Source organism: Psittacula echo (assembly GCF_963264785.1).
Source record: "Psittacula echo genome assembly, chromosome: 6".
Lineage (NCBI taxonomy): Eukaryota > Metazoa > Chordata > Aves > Psittaciformes > Psittacidae > Psittacula > Psittacula echo.
The window spans coordinates 71,305,059-71,329,453 of NC_137743.1; the positions used below are offsets into that span (position 1 = coordinate 71,305,059).

At 36.3% G+C, this 24,395-nt stretch overlaps 1 protein-coding gene across 45 annotated transcripts in view; it reads left to right on the forward strand.

The window, feature by feature from the left end:
• Positions 1-24,395, forward strand: part of ABI2 (abl interactor 2) — a gene marked incomplete at both ends in the record, with an annotated part of 63,146 nt that overhangs the window by 24,553 nt on the left and 14,198 nt on the right. For 11 of the 45 annotated variants that reach the window (XM_080621242.1, XM_080621209.1, XM_080621218.1 and 8 more), the window contains 3 exons: positions 5,486-5,653; positions 12,691-12,867; positions 22,836-22,933. In XM_080621242.1, the coding sequence (XP_080477368.1) occupies positions 5,486-5,653; positions 12,691-12,867; positions 22,836-22,933 (443 nt within the window). Of the gene's footprint in view, positions 1-5,485; positions 5,654-12,690; positions 12,868-16,070; positions 16,089-22,835; positions 22,934-23,732; positions 23,880-24,395 lie in introns of all 45 variants that reach the window. The other 34 variants (XM_080621199.1, XM_080621239.1, XM_080621202.1 and 31 more) reach the window with 9 other exon arrangements.

Genomic DNA, 24,395 nt, shown 5'->3' on the forward strand with positions numbered 1-24,395 from the left:
TCTACAAATACAAAAGTTTGTATTTCCCTAGGCAGGAGAAAACACATTGAGAGGTTTAAGTCCTAAAGTAAAAGGGTATCTTATAGTCATCAATCCAGGCAATTTCTTATTCAAATCTGATAATCTAATTGTGCTGTGTAAATGTAAATGGCCATAAAAAGTGATGCCTAGGTTCTACATCCTGACATGAAAAGTAGTCATCTTTGCGCTTACTGCAGGTTGAATTCCCCATCCTTTCTGATGCCAGCAATGTTTGCCTGAAAATATTTTTCATTTTTGTATTAGATTTTATAACCCGCATTTGTATCATAATTTCTGAGCTGTGTTAGACTTCATGTCCATCTTTGTTTGGAGTAGCATGTGGAAATAGAAACTTAATAATTCTCCAGTGTCTGAAAGCAAGACCATACCGTTGCATTGTGTATGTAATTGTCGTGGTTTAAGCTCAGTCGGCAACTCAGCCACGCAGCCGTTCGCTCACTTCCCCCTCCTCCCCCCTGCTCCTGGAGGGATGGGGAGGAGAATCGAAAGAACATAACTCCCATAGGTTGAGATAAGAACGGTCCAGTAACTAAGGTATAACACAAACCACTACTGCTACCACCAATAATAATAATGATAAGGGAAATAACAAGGGAAGAGAATATAACTGCTCACCACCCACCGACCGATACCCAGCCTGACCTGAGCAGTGATCTAACCCTTGCGGGTAACTGCCCCCAGTTTATATAGTGGGCATGATGTGCTGTGGTATGGAATGCCTCTTTGGTTAGTTTGGGTCAGGTGTCCTGTCTCTGCTTCGTCCTGGCTTCCCCTCCTCCCTGGCAGAGCATGAGACTCAGAAAGTCCTTGGTCAGAGTAAACATTACTGAGCAGCAACTGAAAACACTGGTGTTATCAACTTTGTTCTCAGGCTGAAAGTCAAAAACACAGCACTGTGCCAGCTACTAAGAAAGAGGAAAAAATGACTGTTACTGCTGAACCCAGGACAGTAATACATGCCTTTTTTGGCATGTATTTGAAGTCTGTGCATTCATAGCTGACTTGAATGACTTTCATCTTCTCCTGCTATCTGTTGTTATCTCCTAGCCCCAGCTTTGTACAGAGTAGTCACTGTAGTCTATGTTGTAGTTCTTAGACTGGATCCATCCTGTGCAATATTGCCATCTAGTCTATAGTTTTGTTTTGTTTTCTGGAGGAGGAAAACCAACTGTTTTAGTAGTGGGTACTTCCTACAGATGGAAAATATTCTGCAGGGGACAGCTGTGCAGAGCAATGGCTGCTGCTGTGTCTGGGTGCACCTAGGGGTGCCACTTCCCGCTGCAGCAAAGATAGCCTGACATCATCCTTACCCTATATACGTGGGTGGCAGGAGCATCTGATGAGCTCTCTGTGGTGAGTTAAAATGGTGCTCTTACTGCTGAAAGAGAAGAAAAGGATGTTGCTTTGTGACTCAGTGTGGACCACCTGCTGTGTGCATTGTGTGGAGAAAAATGATAAGCAGAATAGATGCTAGGCTGCTGCATGTAAATTGGATAACGTGGGCATGGAAGGCATCAATAATCCAAACATCTTATCTTTTTAGGGCTGTGAAGATGATCCAGCTGTGATGCTCAAGTACGTTCTTAACGTTGTTTGAAAAGTTGAAGTGGGAAGTTTAAGACGTGGAGATGTAGCAACTTTCTGAACACAGCTAATGGAAAAATATTAAGGGAAACAAATGAGGCAGTGTGGACAGGTTTTGGGAGGTGAAGGGGAAAGGTAGTAGAGGGCTGGCGAAATTGCAGCGATGTCTACTTTGTAGCCATTGTTCCTTTAGGAAGCAGATAACTCTGGATAGTTCTGTGTTTATTTTTGATAGTGTGCTTTCTTGTGTGTTTTGTGGCTATGCAATGGTTTGGAGGAGGAAGAACTCATAATTTGGTTTATGGATCAGATTATCTTTATTTGGAACTCACTTCCTGGTCTAGTTCACTACAGCAAAAAGTATGTAGTTTGTGTTGGGGATCACTACTTCCACAGGTACTGCTGATTAAATTAGAACCTGAGTCTCCATAATATCATGATTAATAGTGGAATGGATGTGTTAGGACTAGGAATGAGTGGCTGCCTGTGTTGGCAGTGTTGCAGAAGACTTATTTGTCAGCTAACAGCTTTGATTTCTTAATTTAATATCCATCAAAAAGAAGTACAGATCAAGCTGATTCAACAGTTGGAATCATTGCTTCCCTAAGAGTGGTGTGTGTATAGATGTTACAATATCAATTTTTTTTTTCATAGGCTAGGTGAAAGGTACTTGAAAACTTTAAAATTGAGAGATATTCAATGGTCTGTTTCTTGGCATTTAACTTAGGTCAGGGCACTGAAAAAACACCTGCTACCATTCTTAACTGCAATGTTTCTGAGAACTAGGGGCCTTAAAGGATTCTAGTTAATATCCTTAAATGTTTACAGTAATGCATCTTCATTTTGTTATAATGAACATAGCAAAATATGTTTCTCTTGTTTTCAATTTTCTACATAGAAACAGTATTCCATAGGTTACTGAAACTACTGTACAGAGGCTATTGGTTTGATTAGGGCCAAATTAGGTTTTTTTTGATCTTTCACTAGAGATTTTAGGTAGGTGTGGATACTGAAATAACTTTTTGCCTGCCTTATAATCAGGTATGAATCATATTGACTGGTACTTTTGTGTTCTGAATATCTGAGTATCAGATCTTAGTCTGATGAGGGTTATTGTTTGAATTGGATTTACTGATAACCTGAAATCATTGTTATTTGCAGAAATCCCTTTAGTTACATAGTTACTAGTTATTACATACTCAGTTATTAGTGTTCCATTGGTTATCTAAATCTGTTTTTAGGTTTGAGCATGGCAGCAGTTGTAAGCAATATAATTTGATGTCCATTGGGAGTATACATGAGAAACTTGTTGCATAGGAGCATATGGTAAGGTGCCAGCTCTGGAAATCTACCTTCTCAATTAGAGGTACGATTTCTTGCAAAACACAACTTACCATTTCAAGTTAAATTATTATTGCATCTCCACAGGGGAACTTTAGATTTGCTGCAAGTATTCCTGGCTGCTTTTCCAAATTGTTTTGTGAGATCTAAGTTTTTATTACTTGAAAATTTTTAAGGTGAATTTAGTTGTTTTAAAATGCTGTCATTAATTTGTTGTTGTGAAATGGCTTGACAATAGTAGTTCAAATATCGTTAATTTGAAAATTCAACACATTCTGCATCTTTCAGTATACAGAGAGAAAGTTCAGACTTTAATTATGCTGTGCCAAGCATGAGTTTACTTCAGAGAATTTTGGGCTCCATATAAAGGCATGCAGAGCAAATGATAGTTGTTCAGGTTATCAGCCAAATACACAAACTAAACCTTTCAATCAAGAGGGGCTTTGTGATAATAACACTTCCAAATGTGTTTATAGCATTGTTGTTTTATGAGATTTTTAATGTGTTTGAACATCGAGAAGCCAATTCCTTGTTGGTTTGAACTGGTGTGAATGGGATGACTTGAATTTAGCTATTAGTTTACTTCAAAGGACTCGCGCTGAACACATAGTCCTATTTGTATTTCTTTAAGCAGTAGGACCATAGCAGAGGCTCATAACTTCTAAAATGGTAGATTGTTTTCCTTTTGTTCTCAAACACATTGGACTATTAATGAAAAAATACTGTTTGCTGGCTATTCTGGATATACAGTGTGTTAATGTAAATCAGCAGTTTCTCCTTCTATAAATAGACTTTGTCAGCTGCTGCAGAGGAAAACTGACAAGCTTCTGGTCATTTTTATTATTGCCATTCAGAAATTGTTTGAATAGCTGTAAAACTGTCCAGTAGTGTGTATGCCTGCTGTAGTGATATTTGCAGACTGAGCTGGGGCTATGAGTAGGGGCAGGGAAAGAATGAATGCATTTATAAATGCATTTATAAGTGTGAGAGTAGAGGCAGAGAGCTTTGTATTCCTTCATTTGGGAGTCCTTAAGCTGAGTTTGAAGCTCTTTATATAAAGACTTGCTATTCAGCTGGCTAAAAGTCATGAGTTGTTAAATGGGGTCTGGGGATAGCATTTATCTAACTTCTTTACAGCTGGATATAAGGTAGCCTTTACAAGTGTGGTCTGTTGGGGATTATCATACTCTGCTCTGAGAAGCAGTCTCTTAAATTTTTCACTTCCTTCTGCTGCTGGGTCTGGTTTTGTCTGTGGTATGGGAAGGAAACAGCTAGGCAGGAATGCTTCCCATCTACAGCATTCCTTCCCTCCCGCACAATCGTGGGAGCTCTTGTATGGCTGAACAACAGCTGCTGCTGTCCTCCTTTCTAGAAGCAGACTAGGAAGTGGTACTAGCATGACCTGTAAGAAGAAGGAATCCGAACAGGCCAACCAGATTACCAGTGTTGTTTGTGGGCACAGGAGAGATTGCCAGGAAAGAAAAAGAATTGAATATCATATTTATTGAATAGCATTTAATTGTCCAGTGTCTGTGTTTACATGTGTGGTCGTTAGTTGTTTTTTGGGTGACTTCCACCCCCATCCTTGAAGAGTCTTACTACAGGGTCTTGGGAAATAGACACCTAAAAGTGAAATTTCATGTATTCCAAAGCCTTGGAAATGTAAAAGTTTCTTAGCAGCTTAATCATATGTTTTACCCATGCTTTGATTTGTATTCTTTGTACTGAATTAGATGTTAGTGATGTGAACTGTTAGTCAAGGGAGAAGCACAGAACCCTGACAACTCTTAGCTTATTATTTGTAATGTTGTTTGTAATGTATGTGTGTTTTTAAACTTCTGATGGATGTCTTCTGGCTTGGTAGCCTTAATATTTTTAGGTGCTCTACTACTAGAAAAATGAATCATATTCTTTATAGAAGAAAATACTGACAATGTGAAGAAGCACATCTTTAAAAAGAAAACATAGACTTGTTCTCTTTGAAAACTGTTCCTCTCAAGTTTTATTCACCTACCATTTTAAGGGAGTCATTGTAGTTTATTCACTGTGAGCAACCATTTGTGGCAATAATGAAGTCTAAATAATTGGGAAAGATGAGGAATGTGGTATTTGGCAGATCTGTAGAGGCTGTTACGAGATCTAACTGAAGTACAAAGTTTAGAAGAGCCAAGCAGTTCTAAATAATACAGAGCTTAAAAGAACTAAATTATAGGTATCTCTGAACGCTTTTAAAGTTTATTGGTAAAATACAGTATAAAATTGCACTTTGATAAAAAGATGAGTGTATTGTAGCATACTATATTTGAGCTTGTATTAAATACAGAAATTCATAATACAAATATCTTAATACAAAGTATCTTTTGTGGCATGAATGGAAAGGAGGAAAAATTGTAACTTTGATGTAGAATTAGTTTGACTTGTGTACAAGTCTTTGTTCTTTTAAAGGCAGGGAAAAGGGATTCATTCGAAGAATCTTTGTGTGAGAGGCTTAAAGTAAACCTTTTATTTCTGCTTTTAGTCAGCAGATAAGCAGCGAGCCCTGGAAGAAACCAAAGCCTACACAACCCAGTCGTTAGCAAGCGTAGCCTACCTGATCAACACTTTGGCCAACAATGTTCTCCAAATGCTGGATATCCAGGCATCCCAACTTCGACGCATGGAATCTTCAATCAACCATATTTCACAAGTGAGACTTTTTTCCTGATTCCACCCCTTCTTTGTTATTGAAATTACATAGCAAGTAAAACTCTCACCTGACATTTTGTGAATGAGGAAGTTAATCACATTTAAAACAGAAGGATGCATTTCTTATTGTATTAATTCTGGGAATGGGTCTCATTATGTGGTTATATGTATGTATTAGTGTGAAAATTTTACGTAGGGTAAAAGGTTAAGTATATTCTTGGCCAGTGTATTGTTTGAAGGGGGGCCATTCTGCGTAAGTGAAAAGCACAGAAAAGTAGCTAATGTGAAAAATCAGAATATTATGTTAAGGGGCAGATTAAGCTTTCCAGCTCCTGTTTGGTGACTTACTGTGCTTGGTATTTATTGGCTACAGGCACTTCCAATTAAAAGAAAGGAATATGAATGGGGTGGTAAAAACCAATACTTGTCATCTTTTAACTTTTCCTGTTTCTGTAGTACTGGCATCTAATGACAAAAACGTAGATGACAAAAGTAGTTTGCTCCTGGCTTTTCTAAATAAAATGTACCTTGCAATGACATGAACAGAAGGCAAAGCTAATGTTTCAAATTTGTGTACTATGGTTGCAGAACTCCTGCCATTGTTTGCAGTTTTTCAGGACAGTATAAATTGATGGATTAAAAGAGAAATTAAGAGCAAATGCTCAAGTAGTTTCTGTTTTTCTGTTGCTGGAGAGTTGGTTGGCATCCTTTTTGAATATTTTGTATCTTATTTGACCGACACATTTTAGCTGCTAGGGTTTCTTGATCTTCATGTGATAATGTCATCAATTAAAATAAAGAATATTGTGGTATTTGGAAAGGCATTTGAAAGTAGTGGTAGCTGTGTAAGGTAGGAAATAAACAAATTGAGCTGATCTATTAACTTGCTGGTGCTAAAAGGTTTGCTAAACAAGTAGAGGTTTGAATCAGCAAAAAAAGTGCATAATTTTATCCTGGGCTGAATTGGCTCACTAAGGGGTCAAATGAATTCTGGAGCAGGTGCAAAGGAAGAGGTGGCAAGGATTTTCCCTTCTGGTAGTAGTACCCTGTTAGATTGCCTCAGTTATCTCATGCAATTTCATCCTCAAAAATAAGCTGAGAAGTTTGATTTCTTCTGCTACATGCTTCTTTTTAATCCATGGACAAGTCAATTAGTTTTTTTCTTTTTTCCCAGAAAATGTCACAAATTACTCTGTGCGTGTATATGTATATGTGCTATACAGTGCTATATATATGCTGTGTATGTGTGCATATAACTGTGTGTGTATATATGCTATGTGTATATGTGTTTCTTGAGAGAATAGTGACAGCTGACAAGTATTTCAGCTCTTTGAGAGCGTGATGCAAAAGACAGTACATGAATAAAAATATTCAGAGTTTGCTGGATTTCACATTTTATAGATGTGGAAAGTTCATTTTGTCACACAGAGTCTGTAAAATAGCTTTGTGGAAAAAAGCCACAGCATTTTAGTTTTATTTCCTTCTGAGAAGCTGAGATTTATGCAGCTTGATGTGCTGATTAGGTTGTCTCTTGCATTTATATAAATGGCTGGTTAGTTAAAATTGAGAACTATGTTACAAGCACCCAACATCTAATGAAGATGTATCTGCCAGAATTCACAGGCTGCAGTTGCATAACAAAAAAAAAAAAAAAGATAGTGGTGTGGTTGGGTTTTTTTGTTTGTTTTTTAGTTGTGGGTGTGGGGGTTTTTTGTTTTCTTTTTAATTAATATCATGGTAAAATTGAAAATTAGGTTAGTTTTGGTTTGGGTTTGTTTGGTTTTTGGGGTTTTTTTTTGGGTCTACATTATCCATATGTAGGATGCTCCCCAAATCTTCAAAGAAGAAATTGTATCAGAGGAGCAGACAGTATTGAATTTTGGGTATTACATACATGAAGTGTGTTGATCAAAGAAACTTTATTAAGTTGAATTTAATATGTTCAGAAATGGCTTCATCCCATGATACCAATGTTGTAGATGGTTGTATTAGCTGTCTTTAATTTCTTTTAATTTATTTTGTCATAGTTTCTATGTAATAAATAATTTTCAGGAAATTTAGTTATACTTCTTCTGTAACAAGCTTAACCTACACGAGACTTCCTTGGTCGTTTTTATGTTGGGTGTAAAGTTTACTGGGCTGTTTCTAGTACCTCTTAAAATGTCTCATGATAGAATACCTCATTGCCAAATTATGATTTCAGTCTGCCTGACTTGAAATGATGTCAGTAATGTAGAACAGAAAACAGGTTGCTAATTCCCATCTGCTCGCAGTGAATTACTGCATTAATGCTTTGGGCGGTAGCTATTGATACTCAAGTTTAGAAAACACTAATGCAAATTGTGGTATCTGGACATGCAGTCCTGCTTTTAATTCTGATTTGCAATTCCATATATTCTCCAAAGAAGGGAGCAAAATAATTTGGCTCTTAGTAAGAAAACTTTTTTTAAAATGCTTATTTTGTTCAAGTGTAGCTCAAACTGGAAGAGATGTGATTAACTTTATAAGATAAAATATTCTAGCTCTCTGTTCATTGATAGAATGCCAATTTATGTCACTTTCTATGTTTCCTTCTGAATGCCAACTTTAATCAAACAACTGAAAAGGAAGCTGATACTCATTTGTGGTTTTTCAGATCACATATAGGCCCTGAAAAAGGAAACTGTTATTATTGAATCTATTTTTATGCATGTGATTAAATCCTATTGGTTTAAAATTTAGGATTACTTTTATTTGGTCTGAAAGCTGATGAATCTATTCCCATTTGCCTTTTTGAACCTTGTCCAAAACTAGATGATATGCAGTGTTTCATATTTGTCTGAAAATTTAAATCTTAAATACAGATCATCTGTATAAATATTTATACTTACTAAAAAAAGACCTGTGTTACAGTTTTCAAGTTAGCAGACACTGTGAAAAGTTCATAACATCCAAATTCTTTAAATTATCCTGGCAGATTTTCAGGTTTTAATATTTGTATGATGAGAAATTTTTTTTTTTCAGGTTTAGTTATAGAATATTCTTTAGTTAGCAAGGTAATCTTTGAAGCTGTTCTCTGCTGCTAATTATGTAAACGAGCATGTTATCACAAAGATGAATGACAGTAATGAGTTATCTCCAGTGGCACTGCAGAATCTGACTCCCATGACATTGGCTGTGGGAACAGGTACTGAATAGAGCGCGGACTTGACCCACTCTGTAGTCAGCATGTGTTGCTTAGCTGAACTGTAGCAACATGTGTGAGCTGGTTAGTCTCTGAGGGGAAGGTGGCTTGGACCTTCCGTTGGTAAGTCAGTAAAGCCTTGTAACCATTTTTGACTCTTAGTCTTGCAAGTTACAAGAATAGCCAAACTCTTAAAAAAATGGTAATGTAAGTCTATTTTTCCACAGTATGTATTACCCGTTTATGGAGCAAATAGGTTTTCAGCATTTCTGTATCTTTATACCCTCTTTCTTTGAGTATAAATTGCATACAACTGTAGGCAATTAAAGTAACATTTCTGATTATCAAAATTAGACACTCTTTTTCAAGTAATAATCCAATTTTCAAGGTAATTTACAATTAATTTGTTTAAATCCTGTCAGATTAGATTAAAAAAAAAATTAAAGCCCAGCCACACTAAATAAAGTTTCCTTTGAAGATTTTTTTTTTTTTTGAAATTTTTGAAAGCTTAGACTGACAATATATTGATACATTTACAATAGATTGTTTTGAGAAGAAGAAGAGATCAAGGCTTCTGGAGACTTTTATTTTTGAAATTTCACCACAGTTTAGGCTTTCAAAGTACTGTGGTGGTTTGGGGCAGCTAAGCCCCTGACAGCTGCTTGCTCACTCCCCCCCCCCCCCCCCCCAGCATGTTGTGGGGAGAGAATCAGAAGAGTAAAAGTGAAAAAACTTACGGGTTGAGATAAAGGCAGTTAATAATTGAAATATAATAATGATGATGATTAAAGTTTTTCATTAAAAGGAAAATAACAAAGAGAGACCTGTAAAACCTGAGAATTGATGCAAATGAAAACAATTGCTCACTACCAACTGACTGATGCCCGGTCATCCCTGAACAGTGGCCCCTCAGCCAACCTACCCCCAGCTTTATATGCTAAGCATGACATCATGTGGTATGTAATCTCCCTTGGGTCAGCTGGGGTCAGCTGTCCCTCCCAATGCTTTGTGCACCCCCAGCCTACTGACTGGTTGGGTGAGAGGCAGAAAAGGCCTTGACTCTGTGTAAGCACTGCTCTGCAAGAACTAAAACATCCCTGTGTTATCAACACTGTTTCCAGAACAAGTCTGAAACATTGCCGCGTACTAGCTGCTATGAAGAAAATTGACACTAGCCCAAACCAGCACAAGTACTAACTTAATACCTTGAGAAATTTCACTTAGAGGTAGAAAAGAATATTTCTCAAAACTGAGTTCAATGACATTTACGTGGAGTGGTAAATAGTGTTAATTTTGGAAACCCAGAAATGATTTAATGTTTTTTTTTTTATTTTGATCTTTACAGATCTTGAGGCTGTTGTCATTGAATTCAGTATGGAAACTTGATGTTTCAAAATGGCCAGAAAATTCCTAATAATAATAATAAAAAAAAAAGTAGTGGGTTTTTATTTTTTTTCCCCCCTTGGCGTATTGCAGGCATGTAGGAAAGCATATGAAAACATTATAGTAATGAGCCCAGCCTTTAACAAACTGCCATTTTAAAGCTTTTGCCAAAGGAGCTGGGGGGTGGTGGAGGGAAAGCTGTCAGAAGTCTGAAACTTCTTGTTTAAAACAGTGGCTTTAAGTTATAGAAGGGCGCAGGGTATCCCATCTGTGTTTTCTGATAGACTTTTCAAGCCAGGTGTTCTGTTAGTCCAGCTCTAATCCCCAAAACTTCTCAATAGAAGTTTCCCAACTGCTGAATAAATGTTCTCCTAGCATTCTCCTGTCTCACTTAAGGGATTTATGCTAGTGCTGGAGGCAATAATTACCTGTGTTGAGGTGAAATTATTCCATTTGCTTCAGTAGCAGGTTAATCTTTGTTCCGTTCTTCACTAATCAAATACCACAATGTTCCTTTCCTCTGTTTTATAATAGGTGTCTTAAGGTCTTAGGACTCTTTGTTGTCTACTAAGCAAAAAAATGAAATTTTAAAAAACCTCCCAGCAAAATACTTAAAGTTTTAGCAGTATGTAGCAGAGTTAGGTGCTGATTTTGTGTTCTTAGTTATTCCATAGCTATGCAATGCAAAAGAGATGTTCTGAATCATTGTGCAAGAGAATTCCCATTAGATGAGCTTCAGCATTTAATTAGCTTCTATGCCATATATACTAAAATATATTAAAAGAACATCTTTAAAGTTGTAAACATCAAACTCTTGGAAAGAAAGGAAGAGATAATCTTGCTAACACTGCATTAATTATTTTCTTTCTGATTTATAGATTGAACTTAAGGCTCTGAAAATGTAGTATCCAAGGCATAAACCAGTTTTGAATGACCAGATTGAGACCCATAAGATTTTGATGTTTCAGTACATTTGAAATGTCACATAGCATTTGAGGTGCAGCTGCTGTTGCAGCTGAGGTGGTTTAACATTCTAGTAAATGGTATCAGAGGACTGTGACACAAAGCATTCAAGAGGCAGCGTGGTATTTCTGCAGTTCTCCAATGACATGTCTAGATCACAGATGAAGTTTGAGATAATTGTAGAGATTGATTTCTTCAGTGGTATTAAACATGAGGCTGTCCTCCCAAGTTATTACAATCACATATCATTAGCTTATCAAGAAAGTATGTGCTTTCTGACTATTCAACAAATGAGCTGAAGATTTAGTAGGCTGTCTTTGATATGACTGCTGTTTGTTCCAGAACTTCTCCTTCCACTATGCTGCAAACGCAAAGGTTTTGGCACAAAGAAGGTATAAAAACCTGTGATGGACAATAAAGTATTAAATCCTATGCTATTGCAGAATGGTATCCTTTTGGTACTCTGGCCTGGAACATGCTTATGTGCTCTATTTGCACTGGTGCTTGTACAGCCAGTAACATTGTAAGAGCTGTGAAGATCTGATCTGCACTGTTGTACCTAGACCAGTTTGGCTGTTTTCTTACCTTTTTTTTGTTAGCCTGTAGCTGAAATGTTTGTTCACAAGTCTGGCAAGTTTCCTATGAGGAAAACTGCTTTGTGGGCAAAGAATTTTTTGTTTTAAATGATGCAACAACTCTGTGCAACATGATTTAAGAGATTTTGTTTTTGTGGAAGGAATAAGTAAACCTTTTTTCCTAGTCTCATTACCAGCCAAGATTCAATAACACGTTTTTAGGCAATGGATTTTCAGCAGGGCTTTATCTTACACTGGAGATTCTTTGATGGTACTCGTAATATGTGGAGGAAGGGATTTTCAACATTGGCCTTAGACATTCTAAGTGAAGATAGTGGGCTTAACCACTGGCTTCATTGTAGACAAGTCAGTACTGAGCACTTTCTAAAATCTAATAATTGCTTTGTGATGAGTGATTTGTAATGACTAAAATACCTTATCAATTTGTCTGAATGAAATTTTATTCTATCACATAACTACCAATCCTAGTATAGCAAACTGTTTTACAGTGTAAGAAAACCTGTTTATGATTTGTTTTTCAGGTCATAGAAGTTAAGTTTCGGGAAGGTATCCTTAAACTTCATCTAGTTGGAGCCTATTTCAAGACAAGCTTAGAGAGTATTAGTAAAATTAAAAAGGATAATTTAAGGAATATAAAACTGTGTCAGTAAATTGACGGGAACTACCAGGGGTGGAAGGGAGAAGAAATTTTGCTGAACTGTAAAGAGTTAGAGTAGCAGAGAGCCCAAAGAACCTATAGCTGTTAGTGTGGGTTTAGAGGTGGCAAGTTCAACAGTAAATTGAACAAAGATGATGGAATCAAGTATACGTAGTGATATGTTTAGCCCAGTGTACAGGGATTTTCAAAACATTGGAACTGATTCAATTTTCTTTTATACTGATTCTGTATTCAAATGCATACCACTGTTAGTAAATACACTGCGTCTTTTGTAGACGGTGGACATTCACAAAGAAAAAGTTGCTAGAAGAGAAATTGGTATCTTGACTACAAACAAAAACACCTCAAGAACTCACAAAATCATTGCACCAGCTAACTTGGAGCGACCAGTTCGCTACATCAGGAAACCTATTGATTATACAATTCTAGATGATATTGGACATGGAGTGAAGGTAGGTGATATTGTTAAAACAGCCAAACTGCAAATACATTGTCTTTGTATATTTTCAAAATAACTTGCTGTTTTTCATAGCAATACACCAGTTTCTCCTTGCTTGGCCAGTGTGTCTATAAGCATAAGAGGAGTCCTGTCCAATTTGCAGTTGCCTCTTCTTGTTCCCTTGCCCCAGTGTTTCTAAATCTTGCAAGCCTACTGAACCATATTTCTGAGGATATTTGAGACTATGGGTCTCACCTTTTAAAATGGTTCTGAATGCCTACTATTTTTTTAATCAGTTGCCAGGGATATACCTGGGGACTGAAAGGCTAATGACCATCAGTTTCCTGCCTGAATTAGCACCATAAACTATGATCCAGCTGTAATTGCCACTGGTTTACTTTGAAACTCACCCGAAGAAAGAGTTTGCATGAGAAGCATTATGGGCTGCCTTTTCTTCCTTCTGTCAGTCAGTTATACCCATATCCTGTGATGCGCTTTGTTAAAGTGAGTGCTCTACAACTTTAGTGCCATATGGGATTTCAGAATGGGGATACTGCTGCCAAGTTTGAAGCCAGCTGGTTTTCTTTTTTAGGACTAGGAAAAAAGGAGGCATTTCAGGGCAAAGATCAGACTGAGACACAACTGGCGGCTGTTTTATGCAGGTGTTAGATCAGTGTACACAACAGCAGTAATATCATGTGTGAGATTATTTATGCACATTTTAAAAAGCGCATCCTGAATGTAAACAGTCTTAGCAGGTGTGAGCTCATTGTTAACTTGTGCTGCCAGGAAAACAAATATGGAAAAGAGAACACTGACAGTGTTAAAGTTCCAGGAGAAGAAAGGTAAATAATATAAAGCAGTGTCATTTTCACATGAAAATCTGTAAACCTGCTAAGTAGCAGTAAGGTAAGGTGCTTCTTCCAGTTAACGTACACCAGAATTTCTTTTGCTTGACACTTAACTGCATTAGGTTACCTGTGTTGTTCAATTTGAGCTGTCTGCTTGGATAGCTATTTAAATGGTCAAGATTATTTAACCAAACTCTTAAAATTCAAATTCTGAATGATTTAAATATCTTTGCCAAGCAATTTTTCTCAAGGTCTTTCAACATCCTGCTCTTTAACAGAAAGTCTTTCTTCCCCATTTCCTAGTAAAAGAGTCAGTCTCAGTTTGAAACTTTAAACAGATTTAAAAAAGACAAGTGATTCTTTAGGCTTGATTTGGAAAACCAAACCAACAAACGTCAGGATTAATAACTACAGTTTTCACCCAGAAATTATTACCAGTCCTGTGTTAAAATCTACTGCTAATTCTTACAAATTTTGAATTTATGCAGGTCAGCAGAACACCTTCTGGATATGGATGAAGCATATTAACCTGTAGGGTTACTGTTGCTAATATTTTAATGATCACTTTTGTTTCAAGGAGATTATTTTAGAACTCATTAAAGAATACTTTTTAATTGCTCAGCAGCACAATCTTATTTAGCACAGGCTCTAAACCATTATAACTGTTATCCCACTTACGTCAATGTAGTAGAACAGTACTCATTGATGCGATGAAGTATGTTCTGAAAGAACATAGTTCATCAAATGGACGATGACTGAAATGTGTATTTGCATCCATTTTTATGCTTGTGGTATGCTGAAAACATTTTACAAATTTTATTTACAATGTACTGTGTTTATCAACAAAATGAAAAAGTATTGTGTACTTGTGAAACAATAAGTGGAGAACTTGAAATCATGCTATCCCTAAGATCCATAGATGTGTTCCAATCAGGTTAATCCTCTGTTCAGCACAGAAGAAAAAACATTCTCTTGCTGATGGGAGGAAGTGGCCAGTTGTGTTTATGAACCTGTTTTTGTTATGCTTGGCCAAGAAATCCAGTCTGCCATGTTGAGAGAAGTAGTATAGGCATTTGAGCACCTATTCCTTCCATTCAGAAATTCAAAGCATCTTCAGGAAGAGGTGCTTTACCAGCAGTCTCTCCTCATCTTCCCTCCCTAAGCTACAATGCTGCAGGAATCTGAAGATCTCTCTAAAAGAGATTTGATTCTAATTTTTTTCAAATGTTTTCTGAGTTACAAAGTCCCTCCTAAGAGCTCTTTAGTCAAGAGGATGGGGGGAAAAAAAGATGATCCATTCAAAGTGAGTGTGTATTAAGGTACTGTAATTATCAGGGAATGCTATTGAGGAAAAGATCATGGACCCTCTTATGTAACTGGCCACTCTGGCCAGTACAGGAGGACCTGGTTTTCCCATGTAGCTATATGAAGCAGAAACCGTTTTGGTTAATAGATCCATAGAACTTTAAAGTCAAAGACAGGAGATTTTTCTAGTAAATCAGATTATGTTTCTTTTTTAATACATTATATTTAATATTTGTTTTTACAAAAATAGTATGTTCAGATTAGCTGAACTGAAAACAGATCAAATCACATTGAAATGGAAAGACTAGTATTTCTCAAAAAATGATTATGCGGAAAGAAGAGGAGATACATGCCAGTAAGGTGTAGGACTCAGTGTCAAAAAGCTAGCACTTAGGCTTTAAAATAAGATTTAGCTGTTGATTAATGTCTTAAAATACAGCTTAAAAAATATTGGTATGTGGTGCAGTATCCATATAGAGTGCTGTACGTCTCACAAGGCATGATGATTTGCTCTTGTCATTTGCTCAAGAGAGATGTCATGACGTGAGGTTAAGAGTTAACTAACAGCGTTGTCTAGGAAAGAAATATTAGCTGAGAAAGGAAATAGTTTCATATTCTAGAGGCTGTTGTAAATATATTAATGCATGTAACCATTTAAATGAGCTCAGGGTATTGATAAGGCTATTTTTTGACAGTTCAAATAATTTAATCTCTAAAGCTAATCCATCTAGATCTCATGATTCATTCTGAAAGAAGCTGACATTTTGCTAGCACTGTAACAACTTGCATAAACATTGTACAGTCAGAACATTAATTTTAAGGTGTTAACCTAAAGGCTTTGTGGTCAATGTATGTTAAAAGTTTCAGCTTGAAAATCTTTTTGTTCATGACACATTCTGCTTTAATCACTCTTTCTATGATCTACTGATACATTATTTTGTTAATGCTGAATGCTTAACTTTTTCTTTCTTTTTCCTTTCTCTTCATATCCTGAAGTTCCAACTAACCTTTCAATGCTTTTTTTCCTTACCTCTTTTATTTGCTCCATTTATGCATTAAGTGGTTGCTTAGATTTAAGGTAAGAAACCCCAGGGCTGGATTTCCATTCTTATTCTTCTGAGATTATTACACACGGGGAGATGATTAACATGAATGTTACTTGATTGTTTAAAACAACACCCACTCTCCCTCCTGTGTATCAGACCTTCTGTTGAATGATTTCATTGCAGATAAACATTTTGTGATATAAACTGGTGTATTTATGTAAGGAAGCTAACACAGTTAATTTGAAAAGATTTGTGGCAAAATATTAACTGTCTTCAGCATACCTACTAGATGATTTACAAGAGGGGAATGTTGTGCTAATCTTGTATAGATGAAAAGGTACAGTGAATTAGGCAGCTGAATATGAGCCTCCCCCTGTGTAATATTCTTTTTATCCTATATGCGGTGTAAGGTATGATTTGATTTGGATTAATGTTTCAGTGTGAGATTGCTCAGATAATGGGCTCCAGAGGTCTGTAAAAAATTCAAATCTGTATGTTATTTTTTAAAGTTGCAGTATCCTTATGTTTTTCAGAAACTGCTAGCACTGTTTAAATCCTGAGAGGCATTCATATGTGGAAATTTTCAGATTTGATAGTTGTACAAAATATAAATCCTAAACAACAAGCTACATGATGCATTTTAGTTGAATAATAAATGAATAGTACATCAAAGAATTCAGAGTGAAGTATGTAAAATTCCCAAGGACTTTAAAAAGGTTTAAATGCTAGTAGCCTTAGGAGCTGCAGAAGTAGCAATAAAAAGCATCAAATCAATTAGACAAGCAGTTAAATGATGTTACATGATACTATGTTGGAATTTGTAGCACATTAATTGATAGGTCATAGCCCTCATTGAGTATTGTGACATCTTTCTTTTCCTGAAGTGCTACTGGTTTGGGAAAAGAGTGAATGAAAGTTTTTCAGTAGCAGCCCACCAGAGTTTTAAAGAGGGAACTGTATTTAAGAACACAGAATACTTACATGTAGTATGAGTATATTAATTAAATGAAGTTCCAAGGTAATGTGAAATATTTTTCATTACTAAGTGTTTTCCACGACTGGAAAAAGCTGAAAGAAAATCCTGCATATTCCTGAGAAGATTGCCTGTAAAACCAGGTATTACTGTAGGCTGTCCCAGTGATGTCCGGATGGAATTGGCCAGGTGGTACTTTTAGTGATATATTTAAGGCTGTGTAGTACATCTGATCACAATGGAAAATGTTTAATAAATGAGAGATTTCTTGCATGTCATTTGAAATACATTTTTACATAAGTGTGTGAGGTATGGTATTTCAAATCACATAGTGTTTAAATGCTTTTTATTTGAGAATTGCAAAATCTTCTCCCTGACTCTGTCTGTATCCACACAAAATGGATACATCTAATGCTAAAGATGGCTTATTCTGAGCACAGTTCATGTTGGATGACCATTTTTCTAGTAATCATAAAAAAAGCAATTTGCAAACTCAGGTGTTTTTTTTTTTTTTGTTGCTCTCTGCAGTTTCAGTTATAGACAAGTAATGACCATCCTAAAAATAAATTTATATACAATTATAGATTTTATGTGAGGTACTGTATCAGTTAATCTCATCTGCCATTGTGATAAGAGCCTTTAGCTTTTCAGAGAAAATGATTTTTTTTCTATTTATAGGTTTGGAATGAAAATAACATTTTTTGTTATAATACAAGTTAAAATGTTTCTTTGTTTTCACTAGAGTGAATCTGATCAGAAACTTCATTTGGGAAATCACAACATGTCAATCAACTCATTGCCAAAACGTGAGGGTTTAAAAAAAAATGAAGTCAAAAAGCAGCATAGCTTCTCTTAGTGGACATTAGTTACTAGTTAAATCTCAGTAGAGTTGCTGTTCATTGGCCTGAGAGATGAAAGCTAAAAGACAGCTGCTAACCCTAGTTCCATGTGAAAAATAATTTTACTTATGAGAGATTGAATATGACATGTTTAGCCTGCGTTATTTTTCATGGCTGCAAAGAGCCCTTAGTCTTAGTCAGCAGCTGCAATAGTAAACTGACTTGACTGTAGCAGGGCTAACTGTGCTTGTGTCTGGGTAGGTTAAACTTAAACAGATTTTGAAGAAAATGTCAATTAGAAGTCAAAGGAATATCTGTAGCATCTGCTGTCAGCAAATCAATTGAAGATGACATTGTTTAAATGGTTTTGATTTGCCAGACTTGGTTCTTCAATTACTTTACATAGGTAGATGTGGTGAAAACAAGTTAATTCACTTGCTGAAGCTGCATCATATGGTCATTTCCCAAGACAGGGTTGCAATTTAGACATTTCACTTTCATATCAACTGACAAACATATGGTTTAATTAAATATGCAGAGTAAGTATTCAAGTGGCTGAGCACAGCCTGAAAGGGAATTTACTTCGAGGTAGCAGATGATGGGTCAAAAATCTGTTCCTCCTTTCTGTAGTGTTAACAAGATGAAGCAAGGTTTCAGAAGGCAGATTTCATTCAGCTTTAGGTTGTTTTTGCTGGAGTCAGATATAAAGTTGATCAAGAAGGTTGGGTAGCTGCTTGAAGTTTCTGAGTATGATCCATGGAACATCACTGATGGGACGCTTTTTCTTACTAGATTTTGGGCAAAACATGATTCTTCTGACATGCTGAAAGTTCTGGAAAATCCAATATGACAGTAAAGCACCACTTAAAAATTTCTAGGCTGAGCCTGATTTTGGCTTTAGAAAGTAGCTCCTCCTGAGGTTTGAGTGTGTGGAATAGCTGGTATTCAGGATTCTTGACGAGGGTGGGGAGTGGGGTGGGAGTGAGGGGAACCAAAAGAAAAAAAACACCCAAACCCCAAAAAAGGCAAACAACAAAACCTAATAACAAACCAAACCACTTTGTTTTGGTAATTGGACTTACAATGAGATGTTCTTCAGGAGAGTAAAACACATGGATTGAAATCTTTGTTACAGGTAAGTGCCTTGCAGCCATGTAAATACACAGTGCTTTGGTGCAAATAGTTTTTGTAGTTTTTGCACCTCTGATGAGCAGCTCTTACATCTGTCCAACTATGTGTTTCTGCATTTCTTGTTCAGTGAATTTTTTTGCTCATGAAAACGTTCCCAAGAACTGAATTGAATGAACTGCAGGATTTCTCAGTGTTAACTTGCTTATTTCACTACAAATTTCTTATACAGTGGAGTGCTAAAGAAGCTTAATCTCTTAAATGTTTCTAAAAATATGACTATGAATGAAACTCAGTCATATGTAGCACCTTAAGAAAGTGATTTAATTACTGGGATCTATGGAAAAACTAGTTGCCAAAAATAAAAATTGGACAAATAAGTCTTATTTATTCAAAACATTAATTATAATTTTCTAAGGGCTCTAGTCAGTCCTGTATAGCGTCTTAAAGTCATCAGATGTCACCTTTCTAAAGCTGACAATGTGAATTAGTAGAGAAGATACTGGATGAAATACTATTGTACCCTTTTTAAACAGTGTCCATAGTTGGTAATATTTTCTACTTTCTTGCTTCCATGGGAAGAGGCAAAAGAAAAGGCAAAATCCATGCACATGTTCTGTGTAGACCCCATGTGCTACTTGCTGTTCACAGGGTTGTCTTCCCAGTTTTAGAACAGTCAGCTACTTTTTTTTTTTAATGAGCATTGTACCCAAATCATTGCCACTGTCTTAATTTTTTCTTTTTTTAGCACAGTGGTTAGCTGTTTCGGCAGTTGTGAGCAGAGGCAGAGATAATCCTTTGTGTTTCTGGTTGCAGGCTCTATTTTGCCACACAGTTTCCTAAAAGAATTTGCAAGCTTTAACTACACACCAGCCATAGATCTGTGAGGTCCTGCAAACCAGCCACCAGCAGACAGATGCATTCCTCTGCTTTCACCCTCTAATTAAACCAGTTGCATCTATATAGTTTCAGCTGTGCAGAGCCAGGGGAAATGTGGTCTGAAACTGGGCGAATTCTGGCAAATTCCACTTTACTCCAGAAAAGGGATTTTGGAAACTTGACAGCAAATGCAAATGTGACCTGAGTTCTGGTGATTGCTTTGGATTTGTAAGAGGGACGTGTGTGGATGAGAATTTGAGTATGGAAATGATCTTTACAACCATATGTGCAAACCAGAAAAGGCAATAGAGTAAAATTTTGCAAGAGGGGGGCATTAATGGCTTTTCCCTTTCCCCCTTTTTCCCCCCTCCTAGTAGAAGTTGTCATAGAAGGGGACAGCTGGAAATGTGACAGTGTTTGTATCTCAACTGAAGTTGCAACTCTGTAGTTTTAAATTTTATTTTACTTTTCTTTCTTCAAGGCAGTCTGTACTCTTTCTTAGTGGTTTGTATGGTAGTATTTCCACAGATCTGCGCAGAATGATTGGGAAAATGTTATATTCTTTATTTCTCTTCTGTGATTATTCGGTCATAAGTCAAAGGGGAAGTTACAGCAGCTGATCTTAAAGCCATCAGTGCTGTCAGATTTGATGACAGCCATGTAAACTTGGTCTTTCAACATTTTGATTTCAATGTTGAAAAGTCATTACAAAAAGCCTTGAAACTAAGCTTACTGTCAGTGCATTTCCCCATCTTTCATTTTAGTCTTTCTTAAGGATCCTGCTTTGTGACTGTAGTTTCTTGGCTAAAATAGGGTCCACTTCTTCTTCGACTATATTTTCTAAAGCTTTCTTCCCATCTTATGTCAAGGGTATGTTTATTCGCAGTGTTAGTGAAAGTAACTAGCAGTCACTGGAGTTATGCATTAGGCAAGTATTACTTTGAATTGTTACTGTATACTGTGTGATGCCACTACATTCTCCACCTCTACTGTCCTTTCTTTTTGTGTAGTTCTAGCCCAGTGGAAACCTAAAACATCAGTTTTGTTCCTGCAGTGATTGTATACGAATAATTAGAGCCTTTATGGTTAAATATATGGAATCTTACATTAACTGTAAAGTGTTAGCTACTGGTTACATCATCTGGTCAGAAAGAATAGGTTGAAACACCTAAATGGACTTTTCAGGGTTATGCAGATTGGTCGACATTTGCTGTCATCTAAAAACTTTCAAAACCGCTGCCCCTGTAGGCAGTTTGAAATATAGCAAGAGACAATGCAGTAAGGTGGGGTTTTTTGAGCAACTCAAATAGGTGGGTGGGTAAAACAGGCATCTGATTAAAAAGAAAGTACAGGGGTGCTGCAACTTTAAAAAAACATCTAATTTTGTGCTATTTCTTAATGTTCCGTGTATAGAATAAAACATTTTACGCTTACCCTCTTCCCTTCAAGTAGTTGTAGTTCAGTGCTTACCTCATCCCTCACTTGAATTAACTTTAGATTTCTTGTTGCTTAGAGTTGGCTTAAAGGACTTTATAAGACTATGCAAAATAATGTTTTAAATTGACATTACAAAGTACTCTTACACAACTAAATCCAAACATCTGTTTTTTGAATCTGATAAAAGAAACCCAAACCCAACAAACAACTTCCATTGCTTGATTTTCTTTTCCTCACAGCAGATTGAAAATGTAATAGCACTGGGATTATCTAGAGCCAGGGAATCAAGTTTCAGTGCATTAGAATATTGAATATATTACTCTACACTGTTGGCAATATTAATGAATTCACAAATCTGAACATTGTCAGGGTTTTAAATGAGTTGTTATAGTCAAATTTTAAAGGAGTAATTTGCCTTTACTGATGTTTGCAAATACTCTTAATGCCTTGGTCTCTGTTTCTTTTATATATGGGAGGTAGGGGTAGTAGGCAAGACTTACATTTTTGAAATAAGACACGCTGTGAAATAGAGCATTACAGAACAACAGAAAAAGGGATGTAAGCATGCTTAGTTAGGTTTGTTGAATATCCCTCTGTCTGAGCATTCGTTTGAGCATTCATAAATCACAGCTGTTTAACAGAGACTTGTAGGAAGACCATGTATTGATTCCTGTAAGGGTGTATGCATTGAGAGAATTAAGCTTAGCTGGCATAAGCAAAATGCCTACACTGGTAACAATTGTTTAGGATTCCTATCTGGTCAATCAGTCAGAAATGCAGATGAGTTTTTAAAATAAAAGTTACTTTGTTATTATTTTACCCTGAAAGAGGGGGAGTGGGCAACCACAATTACGTCACATCACTGCTAAATATTTTTCTCCCCATCCATTTATTTATCAGTTCTTAGAGATTAAATTGCTACAGATATGGTGGAGGGAAAATTACATCTTTTTATTTTTCTCCATATAGCTTTCTCTCTAGGTTTACATATACATAAATAACATTTACAATAAATATTATCTTAAAAAATGATATCATACTGTGAAAACATTGAGCCAGTAATGGATCATATTTGGAGATGACTTTGACCCTTCCATATTTGTATGGATTACATTGAATTGTCACCTATCAGATAAACCTTAGTATTTTAAAAGAGTATTCCAAAATACTTTTGCAAACCTACCATTCAGTAATGCAAACTGAAATAACTGTCTTTATGGCAAAAGATGACTGGGGAGTTTAACCAAGTTAGATACAGTGTCTGTATTGTTAGTGTTTTAATGTTTATATGGCAGCCTAAAGGCAAATTCACTCTAATAAACCCTCATATAATAAAGAGTCCTTTGAGCACAACTCTTGACTTCTAGCAGAGTGGAAATTACATATCAAATGCATGGCCTCTCAATTTTTTTTGTTCATTTTAACTTTTCCCTACTTAATTGCTAAAGGCATCTCAGTGTCTCTCCCCCTAGAAGCTTGAGCTTAGTGAAGGCCGTTTTTTTTCTCCCCATTCTTTCATGCAGGTCAGCACACAGAACATGAAGATGGGTGGGCTGCCTCGTACAACACCACCCACCCAGAAGCCACCAAGTCCACCGATGTCGGGAAAAGGAACTATTGGGTAAGTGCAGTTACCAAATCTATAAACGGTTTTGGTGAACAAGAGGGGGGAAAAAGGGAAAATTCTTTCTTTTTCTGTGGTGTGGGGTTTGGGTATTTTTGTTTGGTTTTGGGTTTGCTTTCATTTATTTGTTTTAACAGTTCACAAAGATCAAGAGGTGTTATGTTCTCATTCTCTTATACTGATCATGTCTTGTGTATCAGTTACCATGTTTCTGTCAGAAGACAGCGGGCATCATTACTTTCCCAACAGGAACTTCTTTATCGTTGCAGAACACTTACAACTATGTGATTTAGCGTAAAAAATCAGTAACTGTGTGTCTTTGACAGGTGGTGCTAAATAACTGGAAAATTAGTATGTGGCACTGTTCAATAATTATTTATGCTGTGTGTGATGAAAGTGCTTTCCTGTTAAGTCTGTGAACTCGACTTTGACTTTAGGAAAATGTGCTATAACTGGGATAAACGCAGTCTGTTGGTATGTTATTATGTATATATGTGCAAACTGTGGTGTTTTATTTTAAAACAAGATATAGATTACTTTTAAAACATGAATGGGATGTGCAACACAGAGTTTATTATTAGGAAGCTTCAAGTACATGATGAAATCCTTGATTGTTTTTTCTCATCCTATGAAGTAGATACAGCAAACTTGCAGGAAAACATTTTTTTTTTTTTTTTTTTTTTTAAATTAGCTCTTATTACTGATTAGTATGTAGCTATCTTTTAAAGAATGAAAAGTCTTTAGGTTTGTCTGTATTATTTTAATTTGCTTCTGATACGTGCTTGTCCTTGTGCAGGCGTCACTCTCCCTATCGTACATTGGAACCAGTACGTCCTCCAGTGGTACCAAATGACTACGTGCCTAGCCCAACGCGCAATATGGCTCCCTCACAACAGAGCCCTGTTAGAACTGCTTCTGTGAATCAGAGGAATCGCACATACAGGTATTCAATGTAGTCCTGTACAGTGTGTGGTTAGTATTATATAAGCACATAGACAATAAAAGCTATGATAAATATCAAATCCATCTGCACCTTTACAGTGAAACCTGCTAATTTACAATATGGACTTGGAACATCATTTGGCATGAGGAGAATGCACTCTAATAAACCCAGAATAGTGAATCATTTTAAGATTGTTCACTTAATCCCCTAGTTACTTTAATTTTAGTGCCATCACTTAGTTACAGTACTTAGTTACTAAAATTGTGATGTTTTTCAAGTGGGTAGATAGTGATATTTTAAGAAATGCTTTCAGAACTGGGAAAAGACTTTCTACACAACTTGCTTTCTACATGTTGAAGGACTGCACAGTATGTTTATGGTCACATTTTTGTTTGAACAGTCTTTGATGTTTATAGATTGAGTAGCTGAAAAAGAGCATTGTATTTTGAGGCTATTGGTAACAACAAGCACAGAATAAAGCTGAATTATACTACCAAAGATTCTGCAGAAGGCTAG